Source organism: Dendropsophus ebraccatus, chromosome 9 (genome assembly GCF_027789765.1).
Source record: "Dendropsophus ebraccatus isolate aDenEbr1 chromosome 9, aDenEbr1.pat, whole genome shotgun sequence".
NCBI lineage: Eukaryota > Metazoa > Chordata > Amphibia > Anura > Hylidae > Dendropsophus > Dendropsophus ebraccatus.
Window position 1 is genome coordinate 69,999,428 of NC_091462.1, and position 24,765 is coordinate 70,024,192.

At 40.5% G+C, this 24,765-nt stretch overlaps 1 protein-coding gene and 1 long non-coding RNA gene across 7 annotated transcripts in view; one reads left to right on the forward strand and one right to left on the reverse strand.

Annotated features, from left to right (window-relative positions):
- The window catches only part of HECW2 (HECT, C2 and WW domain containing E3 ubiquitin protein ligase 2), a 271,029-nt gene that overhangs the window by 225,666 nt on the left and 20,598 nt on the right, over positions 1 to 24,765 (forward strand). For all 6 annotated transcript variants that reach the window (XM_069983585.1, XM_069983588.1, XM_069983587.1 and 3 more), the window contains 12 exons: positions 2,600 to 2,785; positions 4,699 to 4,833; positions 5,873 to 5,975; positions 7,722 to 7,818; positions 8,112 to 8,195; positions 8,383 to 8,492; positions 9,532 to 9,652; positions 12,127 to 12,240; positions 13,183 to 13,335; positions 14,946 to 15,044; positions 15,934 to 16,063; positions 18,465 to 18,611. In XM_069983585.1, the coding sequence (XP_069839686.1) occupies positions 2,600 to 2,785; positions 4,699 to 4,833; positions 5,873 to 5,975; positions 7,722 to 7,818; positions 8,112 to 8,195; positions 8,383 to 8,492; positions 9,532 to 9,652; positions 12,127 to 12,240; positions 13,183 to 13,335; positions 14,946 to 15,044; positions 15,934 to 16,063; positions 18,465 to 18,611 (1,479 nt within the window). The remainder of the gene's footprint in view (positions 1 to 2,599; positions 2,786 to 4,698; positions 4,834 to 5,872; positions 5,976 to 7,721; positions 7,819 to 8,111; positions 8,196 to 8,382; positions 8,493 to 9,531; positions 9,653 to 12,126; positions 12,241 to 13,182; positions 13,336 to 14,945; positions 15,045 to 15,933; positions 16,064 to 18,464; positions 18,612 to 24,765) is intronic.
- On the reverse strand, positions 8,497 to 24,045 carry LOC138801109 (uncharacterized). Its single transcript, XR_011364563.1, has 3 exons — positions 23,972 to 24,045; positions 14,725 to 14,843; positions 8,497 to 8,708 (listed from the first exon to the last, which is right to left on the reverse strand). It is a non-coding gene; the product is annotated as an uncharacterized lncRNA (long non-coding RNA).

A 24,765-nucleotide genomic window follows, 5' to 3' on the forward strand; every position in this document is an offset into this window, starting at 1 on the left:
TGCTAATACGGTATATCCGTTTGTTTGTTGTTTGTTTGTTTTATGTTTCCTCTTCCCTGATCTTGTGTTTTCTTCTTCCAAACCTGGAGGAGGTATCCAATGTACTTTATCCCCCCTGCGTGGGGCGATTTTGCCTTGATCCTGTTTATTGTATGCATTAAATCTTCCTTCATAAAAACTTTGACACTAAAAAGTACACGTGTTCCTGAAAGAAAAAAAAAGAAGCCATTACATGGCCCTTTAGATAGAAAAAGCTCTTAGAAGACGAGGAGGAAAAAACAAAAAATGCAAAAATGAAAATTGGTGCGGTCATATAGGTCATTTTGAGCTGGGTCATGAAGGGGTTAAGGAACTCTATAATAGGCTTTATTAAGCAAACGAGTTCCCTTCTGTATTAAAAAATCTGTTTTCCTACCTCCGCCCTCACTTATTGTGCTCTATGGAAAGGGGAGGGGTGGAGGGGGGTGAGTGAGCACCGAGAAGAGAAAAGGCAGCCCTGTACAAAACAACATCCTGCAATCTTATCTCACCAAGCTCCCATCAATGACATTTCTAACCTCTGGATCCAGCGTTTAATGGGCCCAGTCTACAAATGGCAGGGCTGCTTCTCTGCTCTCCCTGGTCACTCATCCACCTCAACCCCTCCCCCCTCCATAGGTTATATTGGAGTTCTGTAAACCCATCTTCACTTTGCTCCTCTGTAATGAAGACAGCTTCATTGAAGAAGTAAGGGGGGGGGAGGCATTTTGCCTAATAAAAACTATTACAGAGTTTCTTAAAATCGCTTGATTTCTGCAAAAAAGTTTAAAATGACAGTAACACTTTAGTAGTAAAAAATATGGCAACTCTTCTAAAAAAAGAAGATAATGGATCACCTAAGAATTGATAATTTGATGGATCCAAACCAGCATGGCTTTACTGCGGGCCGACCATGTCAGACTAATCTCATGGATTTCTTTGATTATGTCACAAAAGTGCTGGATGAAGGTGGTGCTGTGGAAGTTGGAGAAAATTGGATGTAATCTGGGGATAGTTCAGTGGATTTGTTGTTGGCTAAAGGATAGATGGTGTGTCTTCTGAGCAGAGACTGGTTATAGGTGGTGGGCCACAAGGTTCTGTTCTGGGACCCAATCTTTTTAAAATGTTTGTAAGTGACATGGGAGAAGGCAAGATTTATCTGTTTGCTGATGACACAAAAGTGTGCCATAGGGTTGATGTCCTAGTGGTGTCAGTAATATGGAAAAGCATTAAGCTTTGCATCGACCACAGCGTCTATTGGGTTAACTACCTAGGAGGAGGCAATGTGCAGCAGCCTCCTCCTGCCGCCCGATCGTCATAATGCAGAGAGGCACTGCTTTTCAAGACGTCCCTGGACTTCATTTTGGGGGAAGGTGTTAAAAGGAGTGGGTTTTTTTTTCTTTAAAATATGTTGTGTGACCTGTGATTCTGCTGGATCTATGTGCTGTTATACAGTAGATACTAATATTCAGTACATAAATACAAACCGTGGCTGGCACCTTACTTTACACTGCTTAAAGCGGCAATTCCAGTTTGGAATGTTGTTCCTAAACAGGATTCAGCTATGACATTGGTTTAAAGTGTCACTGTCGTGAAATTTTTTTTTGCAGAAATCAATAGTCCATGCGATTTTAAGAAACTTTGTAATTGGGTTTATTATCCGTAAAATGCATTTTTATCATGAAAAAGCAGTTTGAAGCTCTCCCCCCTGTCTTCATTGTTCTCCTATGGAGAGAGCTAAAGAAAAGACCAAAACAGGACAACAAAGAGTTAATCTACAAATCCCTCACCCATTATCTGTTCTGACCATCACCAGTGACCTGTCTGAGCTCAGATTACAGCTGTCACCCAGCTCCGTGCCTGTAATCCTCTGCTATCTGCTTTCTGCTGCCGGCTAACTCCCTCCTTCCTCCTCCCCCCTCCCCTCTCCCTAGAACAGACAGGGTACGTCTCCTGCAACAAGTCACAATTTTCAGATTTTTTGGAGTGGATGAAAAAGAGGAAGGAGGGGGGGACCTGGGAAAAGGCTTTTTACATGCAGATAATGGCAGATTTGGCTAATAAACCCAATTACAAAGTTTCTTAAAATCGCCTGGACTATTGATTTCTGCAACAAAAAAAAAAAATACGACAGTGACTCTTTAAGACAACTGTGCCCCTCCCACTGCTTATACTGAAGCACACTAGTACATATTACGGAGCCTTAGGGCCCGTGTGTCCGAAATAAAGCATCTGATGGAGCATGTTGCGATTTTTATATAGAAATCAGCAGAAAAGAAACTCCTTATGGCTCCTTATAAAATTAGTGGCATATGGAAATAGATTAGTACCCAATAAACTTCAGTGAGTGTCATATTTGACTCTGAGCTAAATTTGTGGAGTTTTATTTATTTTAATGAAGGGTAACAGTAGAGGATGAAAATAACATTATGAATAGCTGCTCTTTAATACATTGTATCACCTCTACTAATGATAAAGTGTTGTTGCAAACTATATCCAGTGAGCAGAAGTTTACGTAACCTTATGTTATCATACAGATGATGTGTCATTTTACTGCATTGTACTACTTTTGTATTTCTAGAGTGCCTATCGCATGTTTACAAATAACACTTGTTTAAAGCATATGATCACCAAAGTTCGGAGAGATACTCACCATTTTGAGCGCTATCAACATAATCGGGATCTTGTAGGATTCTTAAATTTATTTGCCAATAAGCAACTGGAGTTACCGAGAGGCTGGGAAATGAAGTATGATCATCAAAGCAAGGTATCGGCACAATCTGGTGGGATTGTCATAAAATGAAACAGCTTTTTGTGTCAGTTTTCTGTCATTTTTTGGAGCCAAGTCTGGAAGGGAACCTCTCCTTACAGGAAAGTGCTGACAGAATGCTTCTGTCTAAAAACTCTTAGGGGGATATTCACTAACGAATCTAAAAACACGATTTTGTCAAAGATGTTTTGGAAAAATTTCCAATCGAATGTGTTTAGTCAAATTTATGTAAATTGTCTAATAGCATACTAAATGTGTCTTAAAAATAATTAGTCTAATAAATTCACCTGGTTTGGAGCAGACGTAGCGATGCGCCAATATATGCGACTTTTTAGAAAATTGAGCAGTTAATAAACTTAGCTAAAAAAGAATTCTGGCGCACTTTCGATCTAATTAACAACAAAAAATCTAATTCAAAAAGTTGCATCTAATTTGGATAGTCTTGTCTAAAAAGGCTTCATAAATTCATATTAGATTTATTTTGAGCGCAAACTAGATATATTAGACTAAAACAGGCGCAATTAGTTTGATAAATGTCCCCCTTAGTTCTTAGCTGCTCTTAGAGGAAATTAAAGGGGCATACCCATACATTATCTCTCTACATCTACCCTGTATCTATACATCCGTCAGTCCAGCCACAGCTCCTAAAGCAGTGTGGTTGTGGGTAATATAGACAACAATCTGTTAACAATGCAAGGGAAAGAGCAGGCATATAAGGAGAATGAGGCATGTTTACTTAAAGAATGTATTTGCAAAATTATTTAACTTAAGCTCTATGAGTTTAACTCTGTTAGTTAAGACTAAGGCTCCGTTCCCACTGAGCAAAGGTAGCGGAATTCCGCGACGGAATTGTCCGCCGCGGAATGCCGTTAGCCTCCCGCTCATAATGGGACTCTATGGGAGGCGCGCGCTCCTGCCCTGTCCGCGCTGAAGAATGAACATGTTCATTCTTCAGCGCGTACAGAGCAGCAGCGCGCGCCTCCCATAGACTCCCATTATGAGCGGGAGGCTAACGGCATTCCGCGGCGGACAATTCCGTCGCGGAATTCCGCTAGCTTTGCTCAGTGGGAACGGGGCCTAATAGATTTAACCTATTTAAACTCTAAACATCTTTTAAACATTATTTTAATGAAGAATGTGCAACATGTAAAACAATAGAAAGTGTTTTGCAATGTAACTCATTTTCCAAGACAGAATTCTTTTATATTTGGCTGGAGTGCATTAAACAAAACAAAACAAAAAACCCCACATACTCGCCTACCTTGATCCTCTGCAGCTGACGTTTTGACAGGTCCTGGTCCCTGCTTGTCATTGCTGCTTCCTGTGACACATCGTCCCTGCCAGAACTGCCTATTTAGTCTGTCACAGACTGAGGTGGACAACTGCTGTGGCCAGTGATTGAGTGAGTGGGCAGTTCTTTAGGACTCACTGTCCTGTGTACGTACTTGAAGAACAGCACTATTTGTGGCCATTCTTTCAGTAGTATACGGCATTTCCACCCAGTTACCACCCTGCGAACTCTCTCCTCGTGTCTGATTTTCCTGTGTTCAGCAACAGTGCAGATGCAGACTAGCCTGGAAACACTGGAAACTCCTACACACTGAAAATGAGATCCTACCTCACCAGTACTGAGCAGCCTGACCTGTGAATCCAGCATTCATCATGATTCCTGGGATAACTTTATGTAACTCCATAGTCTTTTGTGGGGCTCCCCACTGTCTGGGCTCTTGATCCTCATTAATTTATAAACAAAAAGACTTATGACAAATGATGGATACCACCAGTATCTCTAAACCCAACTGACTGTGTCAATAATAGTGATTCATCTAAAACAATCATTCCAGTTAAAAATGATGAGATTTGTGATGTCTTTGTGTTTTGTAGCTAATTATATATGCTTTTTCCCTCAGCCTTTCTTTGTTGATCATAATTCTAGAAGCACTACTTTTATCGACCCTCGTCTTCCATTACAAAGCAGCAGACCAACGAGTGCATTGCTTCACCGGCAGCATTTAACACGGCAGCGCAGCCATAGTGCTGGGGAGGTTAGTTGTGTGTGCCTTTTCATTTTACAACAGAAGAGGGCACTAATTTTTTTATTATAGGCTTTTGTAACACAGTTACAGCCCTTAACAATAAAAAAAAAACTTTCTATTGTTACAAAATGTGTTTGATAATGAGCAGATTTGTTGCTGTGTATGAAAATGTTTCTGTACTGTTAGGCTGGGTTCACACTACGTTTTTGAAGTCCGTTTAATTGATATGTTTTATGAAAAAAAAGGGATGCAACTGTGTGCAGTCCATTTGGATTCGTTTTTCACTTCCATTAAAAAAGAAAAAAAGCGGATCAAAGTGAATGTGTTCCCTCCCCCCCCTTTTTAGCATACACAAAAACATGGTTGAACACTTTTTTGTGTAAGTTAAAAGTAACCTGCAGTGAGACCTGTTGCAATCAGCAGGTAGGTAGCATATTTAGGGAGTATTGTCCAAGCTGGTAGGGGCAGTCCAGTGAATGCAGTTTACTGGTTGCTTTCTTCCTTGAAGAATTGTGTTTATTGACCTTAAAGAGCATCTGTCACCCCACAGCCTCTTACAAAGCTGGCAGCACCACTGGATAGATATCATTAGAAGCATTCAGGACATAACTTTAAAGGGAACCTGTCACCCCCCCTTGCCGGGGTGAAGGCCGCCTGACCCCCTGCTAGAGCCCCGGATACTTACCCCATCTCGCCAACTCCCGCTCCTGGAACCGGTCCCAGGACGGAGATATCCTTGTCAGAAGCCCGACGCGCGTGCTGCATAGGTGGGTCTGATGCCCATAGAGAATGAATGGAGCCGTCATTCTCTATGGGTATTGGACTCACCTCTGCAGCGTGCGCCGGGCTTCCAACAAGGATATCTCCATCCCTGGACCGGCTGACCGGCTCCAGGAGCGGGACTTGGCGAGATGGGGTAAGTATCCGGGGCTCTAGCGGGGGGTCCAGCGGCTTCACCCTGGCACGGGGGGGGGGGGATTCCCGTTAAGTTTAGAGAGATTCAGATTTTTATAGCTATTATATTTTGTTCATCTTGTTCCACTTATAGGTTGGAGAGGATACCCGTCATTCAGGTCCTCCTGTTTTACCAAGGCCGTCTAGCACTTTTAATACAGTTACTAGAAGTCACTATCAAGATACAATGCCAGTTGGTAAGTAATCTGTAAATCAGTATAAATCAGTAATAAAGCTTGTACAACTAATTTAAAGGAGAAGTCCAGCGTCTGATTTTTTTTCCACCAGATTTACTGGCAAGAATAAAAACGGGAAGCTGGAGACTTAAAGGGGTACTCCGGCCCAGGGGTATTTTTCAGTTATGGCGGGGGAGGGGGTGGTTATGTACGGCGGAGGTCACTTACATACCCCATTCCAGCGCCAGGTCCCGGATTGCACTGCCCGGTACACCCATCCCGCGGCCGCTTCCTGGTGTGAGCGGCCGCATGAGACGTGACGTTTTAAGGCAGCTCAGCCATTCAGCTGCCGAGGCGGGACTTTGCTACGGCTGCTGAATGGCTGAGCTGCCTTGAGACGACACGTCTCATGCGGCAGCTCACACCAGGAAGCGGCCGCGGGACAGGTGTACCGGGCGGCGCAATCCGGGACTTGGCGCTGGAACGGGGTAGGTAAGTGACCTCTGCTGTCCATAACCACCCCATCCCCGGCCATAACTGAAAAATACCCCGGGGCCAGAGTACCCCTTTAAAATGTAAAAACAAAAAAAAAGTTGTTTCCTTCCCCCTGCTCCCCAGTGCTGCCCCCCCTGCAAGGTCCTGCCTTAGGCATCGGACCACCGATGCCTAGTGGTAAATACGGCTCTGCTTACAACTGCGTCAGGAGTTCTGACAAGGTTCTAGCAAAAACTGGTAGAGACAGTTTCTGGTATAAAGTATATATGGAACTGGCATCATTTTGTTTATGCAGTTTAAAATCTAATAACATCAAAAGTAATACTTTTACATACTTATCAGAAAAAAGATAAATATATCTGGAATTTATGTGTAATGTATACTCTGTTCTACTCCTATTTCAGTCCTTTTCAGCTTCGCAGCTTCACTTCTTATCCCTGTTACTTCTTATCCCTGTTACTACATTTTTTTTTAACCCCTTCACCACTCGTACGTACTAACTGTACGTCTGAACCAACATGATCCCGGCTGTTATTAGTAGCCTGGGACCGTGGGAGTTAGCGAATGTGGGCTGATCGCTGTGCCCGCTAATGAGATATTTAGATGAAGCTGTTTTTTACTGTGTAAAGTCTTTTCATTAATAAAAGATCACCTCCCCTAATACATATTTTAATCACCCCCCCTTTTCCCATTTTATAAATAAAAATAAATAAATAAACTTACTTGATTTTGCTGTGTGCGTAATTGCACAAACTATTAAATTATCACATTCCTGATCTGGCACGGTAAACAGTGTAAGCGCAAAAAAAACCCAAAGTGCAAAATTGCAGGTTTTTTTTGTCACGTCAAATCCAAATAAATTGTAATAAAAAGCAGGGTACCGATAGAAAGTACAGATTATGCCACATGAAATGCACCTCACACAGCCTTATACAAATAAAAGCATTATAAAAATGGTAATATAGCAATATTAAGGAACTTTTAGATTTTTTTTTTTAAGTTTGAATTTTCAAAAAGCCATCAAATAAAATTAAAGTTATTCAAGTTGTAATCATACTGACTTGAGGAACATAGATAACATGTCAGTTTTACCACAGGGCGAACAGTCTAAACACAACCAAAACAACCCCCCCCCCCCCTATGTTTTATTTTCAGTTTTACCGTTCAAATAATTTTTTACGGTTTTGCTGTATATTTGTATTGAAAAATTAAATCTGCCATTGCAAACCTCATAAATTTTTCGGTGTATAATTATAAACTCTTTGTTGTCAGGGTACAATGAAAAAATTGTTGCATTTTTGCGTCAACCAAACATCTTTGAAATTCTTCAGGAGCGTCAGCATGAGCTCTGCAGGAATCATGCACTCAGGTATAAATCCCTTTAAAAAAAAAGTTAGAGTACCCTATATCTGATCACTCATAGGTATTTCTTTTTTTTTAAGAAGTATTATCTTGTACTCAAAATCTGTCAGCAGCCTGTAGTCTGACTGGTACACAGACTACAAGCTGTTGGATATCAGCCTAGAAACAAAGTAGAAGCTGTGCTAGCACTCCTTATAATGGGTCTGTTGTCTTTCTACGCAGCCTAGCTGTCGTCATAGGTAGTGTTTTTAATCTATGATGTTATTTACTGTATTAATGTCAAGCTTACTTCTAATTCAGGGAAAAGATACAGTTTATTCGTGCAGAAGGACCCTCAGGTCTAGTCCGTCTCTCTGGTGATGCAGATCTTGTTATACTGCTAAGGTAAATTTTGCAGTTATAATTATTTTTTAATGATTTTTTAGTTGGTGCATTCTTCAATAGACTCTATTTAGCTCGGTATACACATGTATGGTGCAGATTTTAATGTTGGTTTTGTTTTGACATTACAGTTTAAATGCCCTTTGTAAATATAGTTTCATTCCTTCAAACATATATTTTTTTTAACTAGCCTTTTCGAAGAAGAAATAATGTCCTATGTTCCACCACATGCCTTACTACTTCCCAGCTATTGTCAGTCTCCCCGTGGATCCCCAGTTTCGTCTCCACAAAATTCACCTGGTATAGTACCTTTATTTATTACATTGTTGTGTTTTCCAATAATAAAGGCTCACTGTTACAGGGAATCTATCACCAACCCTGCCCATACTAACGTAAAGCTGTGTGGTCATCCTGGTCAGAGTGATCTTCTTTTAGAAATTGTTAGCTGTTTTGATGCACTATTATTGATGAGGAGTCATTCTAATGGTAGCTGCCAGTCTGGGAACTCTGTTCATCCTGTTGAAACAAAGTATATTCAAAAAAATAAACCAATATCCCATATCCAAGGAGTTATAGTCTTTCCTGCCTTTAACAACATATTTGGCTTCTCCATAATATACCAGTGGTAAAAAAAAAAAAAAAAGATAATCCAGCATTATACTGGACATTATTCAATTGTGAGGAAGTGAGGGAGTAAATTCTGCCCCTTGTGGAGAGCCATGCCTGGAGCATCAAGCCATTGTGCACATATCATTGCTCTGCTCTTAAAGCAGTGGTCTGTCTGGAACATATATAGCTATAGTATGCATATTTATATATAGACAATGAACTGTCAACAATAGGATGAAAAGAGCAGCATATCAGGAAAAAGAGAAGTTTTCTAAATGAGAGCCCTATATTGCTTGAGATAGAGATAAAAATACCTTTTAAACTAATTTTAGAGAGATTTTTTTGTTCTTTTTTGCTAATTGGGAAAGGTTTTTATATTAAAACATAGAAACATAGATTGTCAACTAAAATAGATCACCCGGTTCCTTTTAGTCTGCCCTGACATTATTTCCTTTTTTATTATCTTAGGATAAATATATGTTTTTATCATAGGCAGGTTTCCATTTAGTTACTGTTGATTTATCCACCACATCTGCTGGAATTTTGGTCCAAGCTTCTAATTATCACAACTAAAAAAAAAAAAATTCTGACATTGCCTGATCTTACCCCAAACTGGGGTCCTGGTAGCTCATGAGGATTGCCGAGAACTGATAATTCCTACCTTAGTAACAGAATTCACTGCATTTACTTATAGTTAAAAGAATAAAGCATAATTATTTTTTTATTGCAGGTACCCAACGAGCCAATGCTAGAGCACCAGCACCTTATAAAAGAGATTTTGAAGCAAAGTTACGAAATTTTTACCGCAAGTTAGAAACTAAAGGATATGGTCAAGGTCCTGGGAAGTTAAAGTGAGATATTTGTGTTTTTTTTTATTTTAAATGGTAAAAGTAAAGGATATTGATGTCACATCAGCAAAATTGGATGGATTAGGTAAAATGGTGTAAAAGCTGCATTAGACATCCTGACCTACTGTGGAGGTCAGCACTGATCTGGTAGATCAGCGCTCACTTACAGAGCCTATTACTCGATAATTGTGCGGCCAGGGATGCAGGAACATCGACAGGAATGTTTATGCAGCCCTTTCCTGCAGTACGTCCTGATGCCGTCAACAGTGTATAGAAAACTCAGGACCTGAACCTGCTCTATACTTTGCGCCTGATAGCAGCTAGGCGGCCGCCTCCTATACCTGGCACAGACCAATCAGATAGTTTAAAGTGTCACTGTCGTGAATTTTTTTTTTGCAGAAATCAATAGTCCAGGCGATTTTAAGAAACTTTGTAATTGGGTTTATTATCCGAAAAATGCATTTTTATGCTGGGTTCACACACAGTATATTTCAGGCTGTATATTTGAGGCTGTATAGCAACCAAAACCAGGAGTGGATTGAAAACACAGAAAGGCTCTGTTCACACACTGTTGTAATCAAGTGGATGGCCGCCATTTAATGGCAAATATTTTCTGTTATCTTAATACAATGGCTTCTGTATTGAAATAATGGCCGTTATTTACCGTTATATGACGGCCATCCACTCAATTTCACCATTGTGTGGACAGAGCCTTTCTGTGTTTTCAATCCACTCCTGGTTTTGGTTGCTATGAGGACCTGACATGAGGACCAAATACAGCCTGAAATATACTGTGTGTGAACCCAGCCTTATCATGAAAAAGCAGTTTGAAGCTCTCCCCCCTGTCTTCATTGTTCTCCTATGGAGAGAGCTAAAGAAAAGACCAAAACAGGACAACAAAGAGTTAATCTACAAATCCCTCACGGGATATCTCCTGTGACAGTCACCAGTGACCTGTCTGAGCTCAGATTACAGCTGTCACCCAGCTCCGTGCCTGTAATCCTCTGTTATCTGCTTTCTGCTGCCGGCTAACTCCCTCCTTCCTCCTCCCCCCTCCCCTCTCCCTAGAGCAGACAGGGTACGACTCCTGCAACAAGTCACAATTTTCAGATTTTTCAGAGTGGATGAAAAAGAGGAAGGAGGGGGGGACCTGGGAAAAGGCTTTTTACATGCAGATAATGGCAGATTTGGCTAATAAACCCAATTACAAAGTTTCTTAAAATCGCCTGGACTATTGATTTCTGCAAAAAAAAAATACGACAGTGACTCTTTAAAATCTAAATGCCGCTGTCAGAACTGACAGTAGCTTTTAAATAGCCTTAGCATTTCTTAGTGGTAGTTCAGTGGTGTGGATCGTCTCCCTGCAGCGAGATTGTGGCTTGCCGATCCATTCTTTAGGCAACCCAAGGCCTCTGTGATGCCTGGGCTGCCTGACATCTGGGACTGCAGTACATTTAACCCGCTGTGGACCAGACTGTTGCCCCCTGGACCACACTCTGGCCCATAGGGGGTTAAGTTTACCCCCTGGGGACCAGACAGTGGTGTTTTTCTCCCTGAGAAGCGCCACTAAAAACCACCATATGCATAGCCTTATGACATTTTTTTGTGGAGCTGAAGACTTCCATTGAAATCTATAGGAGAAAAACGCCACAGTTTCCCAAAAAAACACCAAACCCTCAGCCTGCTGCGCTTTCCTAAAACTGACACAGAGATGCTAAAACGAGATAAGAAAACGGCACACAAAAAAAGAAGCCGTGTGTGCAAGGGAAATCAAAAACTTCCATTGATTCCCAGCTAACATCTGTCTGCAGGAGTTTTTAAAAAAAATAAATGCCATGTCATTTTTATTGGCTTACAATGAAATGTAACCCCCTGATTTGTGGGTAGAAACAGCTACATGCTTACATGTGGCTACAACAATCTGATCGGTGGGGGTCTGACCTCAAGAACCCCCCACTGATCCTGAGAAAGGCAAAATTGTCCTCAGAATGAATGGAGGACACTGCACACTTGTGGCTTCTCTCCATTTATTCTCTATGCAGTTGCTGAACATTTACAAGCATTACATGAAGCGGTGGAGCCATGCTTGTGCAGTAAGGTCCATTCATTCTGAGGACTATTTGTCCCAGTTCTAGGGATCGATGGGGACCCAATGGATAGAAGCCCATAGTTAGGAGATAACAAGGCGTTAACATTTTTTATGGCTATAGTTTTATGTACTAAATGTACCAACTTTATTTTTCATTTTATGGTTCAATATATTTTTATTAAAGATTGTACCAAATACAATAAGTATACATGTGTACATGGGTTGGGTAGACACTGTGAATAGTTTAACATGAGCAAGGAGCTTCGTAACGTAACATTTGGTCAAAGTCAGTAGTTTGACTAGGTAAGTCTTTGTCTTTCAGTATGAACTTAGGCTGAATATAGCATATTACCTTCTCTTCATATATTTATTTTTCATTTTATTGTAGATTAATAATACGAAGAGATCACTTATTAGAAGACGCTTTTAACCAAATCATGGGGTATTCAAGAAAAGATCTTCAAAGAAATAAACTTTACGTAACTTTTGTTGGGGAAGAGGGGTAAGTGGCAGAAACCAAATAAATGTAAGTGTCCATGCACATGGCTGTAAAACATAGCTGCAATATGGTTTGCATAGCCTGCTATGACCCCTAGTGTATATTTTGCCATGAAATACTGGATATTTGTCAGGGAATTTAGTTCTTTGGTTATATGCCTGGGCAAACTTGGCTCTAAAATCATCAATCCTTGGCCTGACTCAACCTGTTTTGGCCTATTGGATGCTGTTTTTTCACAGACAAATTGTTGTTTTAATGGTATAATTTTTGGAGTATTTAGTGTAATGAAAAACTTTTTATAATTTTTATGTGTTTTTGTTTTGATGGCGTATTGTATTTTGTAACTCTTATTTTAACTTATTTTAACTTACTTTAACTTATTTTTATTACTTTACTACTTTTGTACAATAAAAACGATTAAAGGGGTAGTGCGGCGCTAAACAATTATTCACTAAATAACACACATTACAAAGTTATACAACTTTGTAATGTATGTTATGTTAGTGAATTGCCCCCATCCCCGTGTTTCCCCCCACCCACACCAGACCCGGAAGTGTAGTCCTCTATACATACCAGCCTCTTGCCGACCCCCGTCCGCAATCTTGTGCCAATGATGTCATCTTCGGACGGACGGCCGAACCGCTCCGACCATCCCTAATGCCGGCCGCCCTCTGCTGCGTCATCAGCTGCTCAGCCGCGATTGGCTGAGCACAGTTATGCTCAGCCAATCACGGCTGAGTAGCTGATGATTTTGTTCTTTTTTTCTTATGTTTCTTATTGAAAACACTTCCCTCCTAAACCTCCTTAATATTATTACATCTATGACATAGATCACAAGTGGATCTTTTACCCAGCCTTATTATTTGTGGAGTCATTGTATACCTTATACTGTATTATATTAAACAAAACCACTATGTAAATGTGTGATTTCTTTTTCCACTAAAGGTTGGATTATAGTGGACCTTCCAGGGAATTTTTCTTCCTTGTGTCTAGAGAGCTATTTAATCCTTATTATGGTTTATTTGAGTATTCTGCAAATGACACCTACACAGTACAAATAAGTCCAATGTCTGCATTTGTTGACAATCATCACGAATGGTAAGTGTTTGGATCTGTGCTTTACCATAATATTGAAATGGGCATTGATTGTGCATTGGTCTTAAAGGGGCAAACTTTTTCTTCTTTCAAATCAACTGGGACCAAAAAGTTATACAGATTTGTAATTTACTTCAATTTAGAAATGTAAGTAAATTACTCCAATACTTATCAGCTGCTGTATGTTCTACAGGATGTGGTGTATTCTTTCCAGTCTGACACAGTGCTCTCTGCTGCCACCTCCATGTCAGGAAATTTTCAGAACAGTAGCAAATCCCCATAGAAAACCTCTACTGCTCTGGACAATTCCTGACATGGACAGAGGTGGCAGCAGAGAGCACTGTCTCTGAAGGAAGTGGTGTATTCCTTCCAGTCTGAGCATACAGCAGCTGATAAGTACTGCAAAACTGGAGATTTTTAAATAGAAGTAAATTACAAATCTATATAACTTTCAGACCCCAGTTGATAATCCTCCCCCACCCGAGTTCCCCTTTAAAGATATATTTTTGGAATCTACTGGATTATGCTAAACTCCGTTTAGATATGTGTGTCTTGTAGAGAAAATGGGTGTTAGTTTTTTGTTAATCTCTATTGATTGATTGATCTTCTATTTATGGTTGGTAAATGCCTAAGTGGGTGGGCTTTAACAGTCTTTGTGTCTTACTGCAGACAGGATAGGGGGAGGCTTCAGCTGCAGTCAGGTACTAAGTACTAAGTTTCTATATATTTTATTAATTTTATTTACAGTATGAGACAAATGGAATCAAAGGATAAAATGATATGGTGGGGGTGTTAATACGATTACATTTTGTTGTGCTCTATTTTATGTTTGCTGTTCCTTTAATATAGGGAGGTTCCTTTTTTCTGTATTTTGTATGTATATGATTACTGCGAATTCTGAGTTTCAAATGCAATACCAACTACTAGGTAAATTAAATATGACATGAAATATGTTGCATATGAAATATGTAAAGAGTTCTGAAATTAAAGGTTTGTGAATTGAAATGTATGCCCTTGTTACCCTATTCATTTGTAATGTTAATTACTAGGAATTACTGTAAGTAGGTAGTTAAAATAGATAGATAGGTAAATGTAGAAAATAGAAGCGGTCACTCACCACAAATCTTGCCGTAGAATGCTTTATTGATCCAGGGAAGAACACAGCAGGAAAGGGGGAAGGTGGAGGAGTCGGTGCAATCAGACAAACGTTTTCAGCTGTCAGGTCTCGCCAGACCTGACGAAGTGTGTGACTGTGTGAAAACATTTGTCTCATTGCACCCGCTCCTCCACCTTCCCTGCTGTTTTCTTCCCTGGCTCAATAAAGCATTCTACGGCGAGATTTGTGGTGAGTGACCGCTTCTATTTTCTACATTTACCTTTGTTGGACTGTACCTGCTAGCGTTGAGCACCTCCACTAGCTGTCTACACAGCATTATCCAGGATCCAGCACACCGCCCCCTGATCTGCTCACTTATTCGTGGAACTAGTAGTGCCAGCCACCAGACTCTCTCCTTGTTTAAAATAGATAGATACCTTTGTTATATGATTTGCTTTTTAATTAAGTGAATCATTTAAACAGTCTATTAAACATCTAAAATATATTTTTGTTCCAGGTTTAGATTCAGTGGTCGTATCCTGGGTCTAGCTCTTATACATCAGTACTTGCTAGATGCGTTTTTCACACGTCCATTTTACAAAGCACTTCTTCGAATGTAAGTATACTTAAAGAATTTAATTACTGTCTTTCTTTTATCGCAAAGAAGTCTGCAAATATACATGCCGTTAAGTTAGTCACCTACCCATGTCACTAACTTAGAAGCCACACCTTTTACACAGGCCAAATACAGATAAAGAGCATCTCTAGGAACACTCATTCAGCTGACTGGCCATTCAGAGAGCAGCCAACAAGCGAGTAAATGCCCACACATCAGCTGATTTAATCTTTTGTGCAACGGTAAAATCATTTTCGGTGGCACATCTTTTTTTTGTAAACAAAAGTTATGCAGGCAGTAACAATGCACGTACCATTAGTGCGGGCTGGCCTTGCAATTTAACATGTTTTGTAAAGGCACTACAAAGGAGCATCGATCTCGATGATCAGCGCTGGTTTGTGGCCATGCTCATCAGAAAATTGGGTCAGGTAAAAGGACCCTTAGTCACTTCACCATGTGACTGCTCTTTATATCCTACTTGTCTGAACACACTGTATTTCCCCTTCCTAGTAGGATAGAGGGTACACTCATCACATACCACTTACGTCTATTCTCTGTGTAATGAGTAAATGCAGTACTATCTTAATGGGTGGGATATGGGGAATGTCTGTGACGTGCAAGAAATCACATAAACTGTAGTAACTGCACGTATAGCAAGTTGTGGCATAAAAATCTGGGCTATGGTGGCACCATCTAGGGAACACTCAAACACACATATAAGCAGTGTGATGTATTTTAGTGGTTTAGTAGAGGGAATGATCAGAATATTGTTTTTCTTTGTGTATATAGGTTATAGTAAAATAAAACTATTATTAATAAAAAGATAGGATTGTTAGACAAAGATAACTGTGTCATTTTGCTAATTTTTTTAACTGTTCTTTATTTGCAGACTTTGTGATCTGAGTGACTTGGAATATCTTGATGAAGAATTCCATCAAAGTCTACAGTGGATGAAAGATAATGATATCCATGATATTCTAGATCTTACTTTCACTGTCAATGAAGAAGTATTTGGTCAGGTAAAGGATTTTTTTTAAATCCACATTTATGCATTATATATTATTGTATATGTGGCTAAACAAGAAAAAAAAACACGCATTACACTGTACAATAGCTGAAGAAGCATTAATAATAAAAGATTTGCCCTGTCGTCTATGTTTCTTATAGAAAATCATTTGTGAACAGCAGGGCACCATGTTAAATATGTACACACACTAGCAACAGCATGTATGTTGTATGTGGTGAATGTTTGGCAATGTGTATGTGGAAATACACAGTGTGTATGAATTGCTAGTCTACAATATAATTGCCCTTTGGACATTTTCAAAAAAGCATTTTTCACTTTTTCAAGTTTTTTGGATTCTTTTGCATTTTTAGCTTTCAATTGTATTGGTTCCCACCTCTTTTGTCCTGGTCAACCTTACAGCCAACATCCTCTTTGGGCCCTATTACACTAACAGATTATCTGAAAGTTTTTTTTAAGCCAAAGCCAGGAATGAATTTGAAAAGATGAGAAATCTCAGTCTTTCATTTATTAGAAAAAACAAACAGAAGGGCGCTTCTGGGTGTATTATCAAAGGGTACCAAGGCTAAGTACACTAGGGTTAATGAACAGGTGTCCCCTAGTACTCACTTTGTATGGTTGTGCAATTAGGCACAACTCTACCAATAGCAGAAAGTCACCGCTGCACATCAGGGGAAGCCTCAAAAACCTGAGTTTGTGAGTAGAAAAGAATACGAACCGGGACGCTTCGTCTAACCTTGCAGGAGCTGAAATCCCCTCTAGTGGATGGCGCAGGTGATCGATACTTCAAAAGCCGGCGTGGTAAGCCATCAACATAAATGGGTCCAACTTGTTTTAATAATAATGGCGGCAACATGTTTCTGCCCTCTAATACAGGAGGGCCTTTCTCAAGCACTTCGCTTTGCCACCATTATTATTAAAACAAGTTGGACCCATTTATGTTGTTGGCTTACCATGCCGGCTTTTGAAGTATCAATCACCTGCGCCATCCACTAGAGGGGATTTCTGCTCCTGCAAGGTTAGACGGAGCGTCCCGGTTCGTAGTCTTTCATTTATGACCTGTTCTCTGTTTATAGTCCATTCTTGGCTTTGGTTAAAAAAAATCTGTCAGATAATCTATTGGTGTAATAGGGCCCTTTGTCTTAAGCTTAACACACACCATTCTGCCCTTCTGCCAGGCTTTACATAGTTAAGCTGTCAAAATGGAAAGCCGACCTAGAGCCTAAGAGTTTAAAGCGACTCTGTACCCACAATCTGACCCCCCTAAACCGCTTGTACCTTCAGATAGCTGCTTTTAATCCAAGATCTGTCCTGCGGTCCGTTTGGCAAGTGATGCAGTTATTGTCCTAAAAAACGACTTTTAAACTGGCAGCCCCATACCCTACAGGAGTGGCCTAGATTGTGTATGCATTAGGCTGGCACAACCCCTCTGTCCCTCCTCCCCACCCTCCTCATCATTAGGAATGCTCCAGGCAGATTGCCTCCTATTCCCCACCTGTATCAGCCCGGCACATGGGCTGGATCGTTAAGACACCTGTGCAAATGTTCAGCATGGAGAAAATGCTCCAGTGGCATTCCTAATGATGAAGAGACTGGGGAGGAGGGACGGAGGGGGGTGCAAAGTTAGGGCACAGATATTCTAAGCCACGCCCATAGGCCACGGGGCTGTAAGTTTAAAAGTAGTTTTTTTTAGGACAATAACTACCAAACGGCCCCCAGGATAGATCTTAGATTAAAAGCCGCTATCCGAAGGTACAAGTGGTTTGGGGGGGTCAGATTGTGGGTACAGAGTCTCTTTAACAGTTACTAGGTTTGGGCAAATTTCTGAATGTATACTCTTTCTGTCCTAAACAGAAAGAGTATGGGGGACATTTATTAAGCCAAAAAATGCATATTTTTTGGTGGAAAGGGGCCAGATGCGAATAATTTTATATGGGCGTGGAGGGGGTGGAACGGGGGGGGGGGGCGTGGACTCAGAGTCCGCTCTATTCATCATTTGGTTCGCAAAAAAATAGTCAGGAAACCTACTCCAGCTCTGAGCTGGCGTAGGTTTCCTGGCGCGTGAACTCGCCCGCACGGGATTTATGTAGAGGCAGTAGATGTAGATGACCTACCTTAGGCACAATTTATTGTAAGACTACGTTCACACTTTGTTTTGCTTCCATTTCAGTATATTTAATTTTTCTATATAAAAAGAATGCAGTTGACTGTGCTATTGCATTGTATGTAAGTCAGTGGAAAATTGATTCTGCCATATAGCATAAAGCAGGTACTAAAAAAAAATACTGCTTTATATGTTTATATCATTTTTAAGAATATATATGTTAAATGAAACACAAATGAAGTGTGTATCTAGCCTAATATTTGATAAAAATATTTATTTTGTTTTTTCCAAGATTACAGAGCGAGAGCTCAAACCAGGGGGTGCTAACATAGCAGTGACTGAGAAGAATAAAAAGGAATACATTGAAAAAATGGTAAAATGGAGAATAGAAAGAGGAGTTGTACAGCAGACAGAAAGCCTTGTGCGTGGCTTTTATGAGGTAAAATAATTTCAATATTTTAGCCAAAGTACTTGAAATATTTCTGGTAAACATGTGTTTTGTTAATACACAAATACAGCCCCTAGTGAAGTGTTGCTTCAATTCATTTGATGTGTCTGTAGGATGCAGTGATAGACAAGCTGGATAAAGTTTAAAGCGCAACTATAAAATATTTTGACCATTCAGTTTTAGTTAGCTTAGGTCATGATAAGACTTTTTGCAATACACATTAATAACCTAAAATGAACAGTTTTTTAAATAGATAAGGCTAACTATGCCCTTACAGCTCTGTCTGGCTCTAACTTATTTCTGCATTCCTGCTGGACACGCCCCCTCCCTGCAGATCCGTCCTGAGTGTACGGACTCTGACAGGAGGATCAGATAACAGCCCTGACACAGACATAAACAAAACCTCCTCCCCCCCTCCCCTCACCTCCTAGCAGCACGTTCTCCCCCCTCCCCTCACAGAGGTGACTTAGCAGAGCTGAGGGTGTTGTGTGTGAGGAGCAGCGCAGGGGAAGAGCTGGATGGAGGGACAAGTGTATCCAGTGCCACCATCACTCCAATGTACTGCATGAAGGAGAGTGGGTGAGTCACTGAGGGGAGGACTACAAGTCCCAGCACAACACAGCTGTAGTTCTTCCATAGTACATAGAACATTCACTATCAGATGTCTGCAACAGGTCCTCCCCCTGTCTGGCTGACATTATCCTACAGTGTTATGAGAGCAGATGACTGTATCTAATCCCACTGTGTGTGATACCATCTGCTGGGGCTCTGTATCTAATCTTACATTGTAAGGCTGGATTCACACGCTGTAACTGTGCGGCTGTATTTTTTATGCGGCTGTAAATGTGCGGGTGAAACTCCGGCCGTGGGAAAAAATAGACATGCGGCTCAAAACATACGGTCATTTACTTGGAAATCTGGTTCAACTAAAAATAACAAATAAAATGTTAAGAAAGTGATGGAAACACCTCTGGATGCATCTGGGAAAGCAGGGAACACAGTTTACATGAATCGCTATTACCGGGGTTTGCGATCCTCTGCACTATAGCCGATGTCTCTCATGGTTAATATATTGAATTAATAAAACACATTTTCTGTCTAATAAAGTCCCTTTTATTGTTCAATAATTAAATGTAAACGATTCCATCATTTTGCAATTAAATATACTGTTAAAATAAATATATATATAAATAAATGTATATTTATATATATATTTATTTTTTGACAGTATATTTAATTGCACAATGATGGATTCGTTAGAATTAAATTATTGACCAACGAAACTGAATTTATTTAAACGAAAATGTGTTTTCTTAATTAAATATTAATTAGTACAGGAAACTCCATAAGCCGGTAATTCATATGCCGGCAATAGAGCATTCTGTACTAATCATCACTTAACTTTAATGAAAACATCAAATGTTTCTTCTAATTATGTTATGACAATAGCATTATTAGAAGAAACATTTAGAATTATATGTGCGCTCAGCTGATTGGCTGATCGGCTGAGCGCACATATAATGAGCCGGTCCGCAGCACAGTGACTTCATTGTGCTGCGGACCAGCGAAGAGGACGCATCGGGGTGAGTATAGAGCTCTCCCCACCCCCTCCCCAGCACTGCACCCCTCCCAGCAAGGAAGGGGGGTCACTTAACCCCTTCCTTGCTGGGATGGGTGCAGTCTGACATCAGTCTGGCCCCCAGGGGGTTAAGGGGGATGCAATACATCCTCCCTTAACCCCTTGGGGGCCAGACTGTAAGCAGCGATCTGTAAAGATGCTGCATACGGTAAGGTGCACAACACCGCTCACAATGATGGGTGTTGTGCTCCTGTTTGTGTGTTTTTGTGTGTTTCTCCCTTTTTGTTTTTCAGATATCGGTATCCTGGGGATTACGTCGGATTCCATGGACTACGTCGATGACCAGCGTTTTTTTAATGTTTTTTTTAATAAAATGGTCAATGAGGGGTGTGGGGGTGTTTTTATTTGAATAAAAAAAATTGTAAACTTGTGTCTTGTCTTTATTTCTTTACTTTATAGACTTAGTAGTGGAAGCCGTCTAATAGACGGAATCCATTACTAAGTCGGGGCCTAGTGTTAGCCGGTATAAAATGGCTAACACTAACCCCCCATTATTACCCCAGTACCCAATGCCACCAGGGGTACTGGGAAGAGCCGGGTGCCAGTGGTCCCGGAGCGTCAAAATTGGCGCTCCTGGACCGGGCGGCAGCAGGCTGGTAAGATTTAGGCTGGGGAGGGCCTAAACCAATGGCTCTTCCCACCCTGGTGTTACCAGGCTGCTGTCGTTTGGTTTTTAACCCGGCTGGTTATAAAAATAGGAGGGACCCTATGCGTTTTTTTTTTTTAAATAAATAAATAATTAAAAAAAAACGCATAGGGTCCCCCCTATTTTTATAACCAGCCGGGTTAAAAACCAAACGACAGCAGCCTGGTAACACCAGGGTGGGAAGAGCCATTGGTTTAGGCCCTCCCCAGCCTAAATCTTACCAGCCTGCTGCCGCCCGGTCCAGGAGCTCCAATTTTGACGCTCCAGGACCACTGGCACCCGGCTCTTCCCAGTACCCCTGGTGGCATTGGGTACTGGGGTAATAATAGGGGGTTAGTGTTAGCCATTTTATACCGGCTAACACTAGGCCCCGACTTAGTAATGGATTCCGTCTATTAGACGGCTTCCACTACTAAGTCTATAAAGTAAAGAAATAAAGACAAGACACAAGTTTACAAATTTTTTTATTCAAATAAAAACACCCCCACACCCCTCATTGACCATTTTATTAAAAAAAACATTAAAAAAACGCTGGTCATCGACGTAGTCCATGGAATCCGACGTAATCCCCAGGATACCGATATCTGAAAAACAAAAAGGGAGAAACACACAAAAACACACAAACAGGAGCACAACACCCATCATTGTGAGCGGTGTTGTGCACCTTACAGTATGCAGCATCTTTACAGATCGCTGCTTACAGTCTGGCCCCCAAGGGGTTAAGGGAGGATGTATTGCATCCCCCTTAACCCCCTGGGGGCCAGACTGATGTCAGACTGCACCCATCCCAGCAAGGAAGGGGTTAAGTGACCCCCCTTCCTTGCTGGGAGGGGTGCAGTGCTGGGGAGGGGGTGGGGAGAGCTCTATACTCACCCCGATGCGTCCTCTTCGCTGGTCCGCAGCACAATGAAGTCACTGTACTGCGGACCCGCTAATTATATGTGCGCTCAGCCGATCAGCCAATCAGCTGAGCGCACATATAATTCTAAATGTTTCTTCTAATAATGCTATTGTCATAACATAATTAGAAGAAACATTTGATGTTTTCATTAAAGTTAAGTGATGATTAGTACAGAATGCTCTATTGCCGGCATATGAATTACCGCCTTATAGAGCTTCCTGTACTAATTAATATTTAATTAAAAAAACACATTTTCGTTGAAATAAATACAGTTTCGTTGGTCAATAATTTATTTCTAACGAATCCATCATTGTGCAATTCAATATACTGTCAAAAAATAAATATATAGATAAATATACATTTATTTATATATCTATTTTTTTTAACAGTATATTTAATTGCAAAATGATGGATTCGTTAGAAATAAATTATTGATCAACGAAAGTGTCTTGATTACAAAGAAAATGTGTTTGATTAATTTAATATATTAACTATTAGAGGCATCGGCATTCGGCATCATTGCCGGCTATTTTTGAAGTACTCCGTACGGACCGCCTGTCAATCCACGGCCGCATATTCAGCCGCAAACAATGGTCTTGTTCATTTTTTACGGGTCCGTTTACGATAGGGCCGTAGATTCATACATAGTGTGCACTGTGCAGCCGCATATCCTATACTTCCAAGCATACACACGAACCACCAAAAATACCGCCGCACAATTACAGCCGCAAATACAGCCGCACTCTTACAACGTGTGAATCGAGCCCAATACTGTATGCTGGGGCTGTATCTAATCCCACCTTGTGTGATACATCTGCTGAGGTGCTGGTTAGTGAATGGAGGGACCCAGCCAGGGAGATGAGGGATAGGCCACGCCCACATTCAGTCAGCTAGAAGAAAAATTCATTTATTCCTGTGAGCCAAACAACTGGGGATATCTCAGCGAGCGTACATGCTATCAACGCAGTTTGTGGCTCTTTTTAAAAGGTAACATGAGGGCTTTTTATTTGAGGAATTTCATTTAAATAACTTACCAACAATGTTACCCATAGAGCACACCCACACCATTACATCTTTTCCCTCGTGCTTTATATAGCTTCACATCATCTGCTCCCGTTGTCAGTACTAAATATGGTTAAAAAAAAGATTTTCACTCATCAAAACAGAGTGATTCTCATTTTATAGTTTAATATTGGTGTGACTTGACACATGCATGTCTTCTTATTTCTCTTTGAACAGTTAAAGGGTTACTCTAAAGTATTTATTTTTTTACTTAGTCACTGTCGTTATAACTTTCAAAATCTAAATCAACAGTACATTCATCATTTTTATCTTATCATGCTGTAATACAAAGCTGAACTTTAGGTCCAGGTCCAGTCTCCTAAAGGGAGATTTTTAGACTTGTGCTGGTTGAAAAAAACAGAATAAACACAGGGAATTCTGGCCAGTACAGAGAGTCACAGCTCAATGTGTCTGTCAATCACATGACTGCTTTCTCTCTGTGAGTGCTCAGATGGCCTGGGATACATGGGACTTCCTGTTTTCTGACTCTTTGTGAAAAAGTGCAATGTGTTGTATGATAACTAAAAAAATTAAAATGAATTTAAATTGCAAATTTGCTTCTTATCAATGTTGATTTAGAACTTGAAGTTATAACAACAGTGACACTTTAGGCTGGGTTCACACTACGTATATTTAAGTCAGTATTGTGGTCCTCATATTGCAACCAAAACCAGGAGTGGATTGAAAACACAGAAAGGCTATGATCACACAATGTTGAAATTGAGTGGATGGCTGCCATTTAATGGCAAATATTTGCTGTTATTTTAAAACAACGGCTGTTATATTGAAATAATGGCAGTTATTTACTGTTATATGGCGGCCATTTACTCAATTTCAACATTGTGTGAGCGTAGCCTTTCTGTGTTTTTAATCCACTCCTGGTTTTGGTTGCAATATGAGGGCCACAATACTGACTGAAATATACGTAGTGTGAACCCAGCCTTAAACAGGAAAAATAAAAAACATTATTTCAGTTACCTGCTGCAAAGACATAGGCTTGCCAGTGATTGATCGGGCATTCCCATGACTTGCTGAGACGGTTAAAGGGGTTGGCCACTTTATAGTAAAATAGTTCAGTGTACAGTATTAGTAAGTGTACTCACTGTATATACTGACAGGGGCTCCCTATGTACCTCATAGAGCTAAAATCAGACTCCCCTCCTCCAGGCTGTGCTGCCCTGCTCTGTGGTGTTTTAGTCCATAAGATTGCTGACATGGAGGAGCATGTGACCATGCCCCGCCCCCCAGTGTCCATCACTGAGCCTGTATATGTCTATGGAGGACACAGCATGGTCACATGCTCCTCCATGTCAGCCATTTTATTGACAGAAACAAAACAGAGCAGGGCACCACAGCCTGGTAAAGGGGAGTCTGATTTTAGCTCTACGAGGTACACAGGGAGCTGCTGTCATTATATACATCAAGTACACTTACTAATACTTTGTACTGGCCTATTTTACTATAAAGTGGTCAACCCCTTTAACTGCTACAGCCAATAATTGGCTAAGCAGACAGAGGAGAGTAGAAAGTGCTTGCCAACATGGAACAGTCCTATTGGAGCAGCAGAGGCCGGAGGTTGGCAGCAGCTGAGTACATTTTTTTCTTTTAAGTATAAAATTAATACTTTGGATTACCCCTTTTATGTTGAGAAGGGACCAAATAGTACTTGATACTTACCAAGTCTCATAACACAATTAATTGACATTAGGTATTAACAAATAAATTAAACCCACATTTTAATGTTTAAATGCTTAATGTGTCTTTACAATTCAGTTTTCAGAAAAAAATATTTTCTTTCTAAAGTTATCCTGAAATTATATTTGTGCATGATCATCAGTATCACTACTCAGATTTGTCTAAAAATATTTACACTTAAAGAAGGGATTGTCCTACCAAC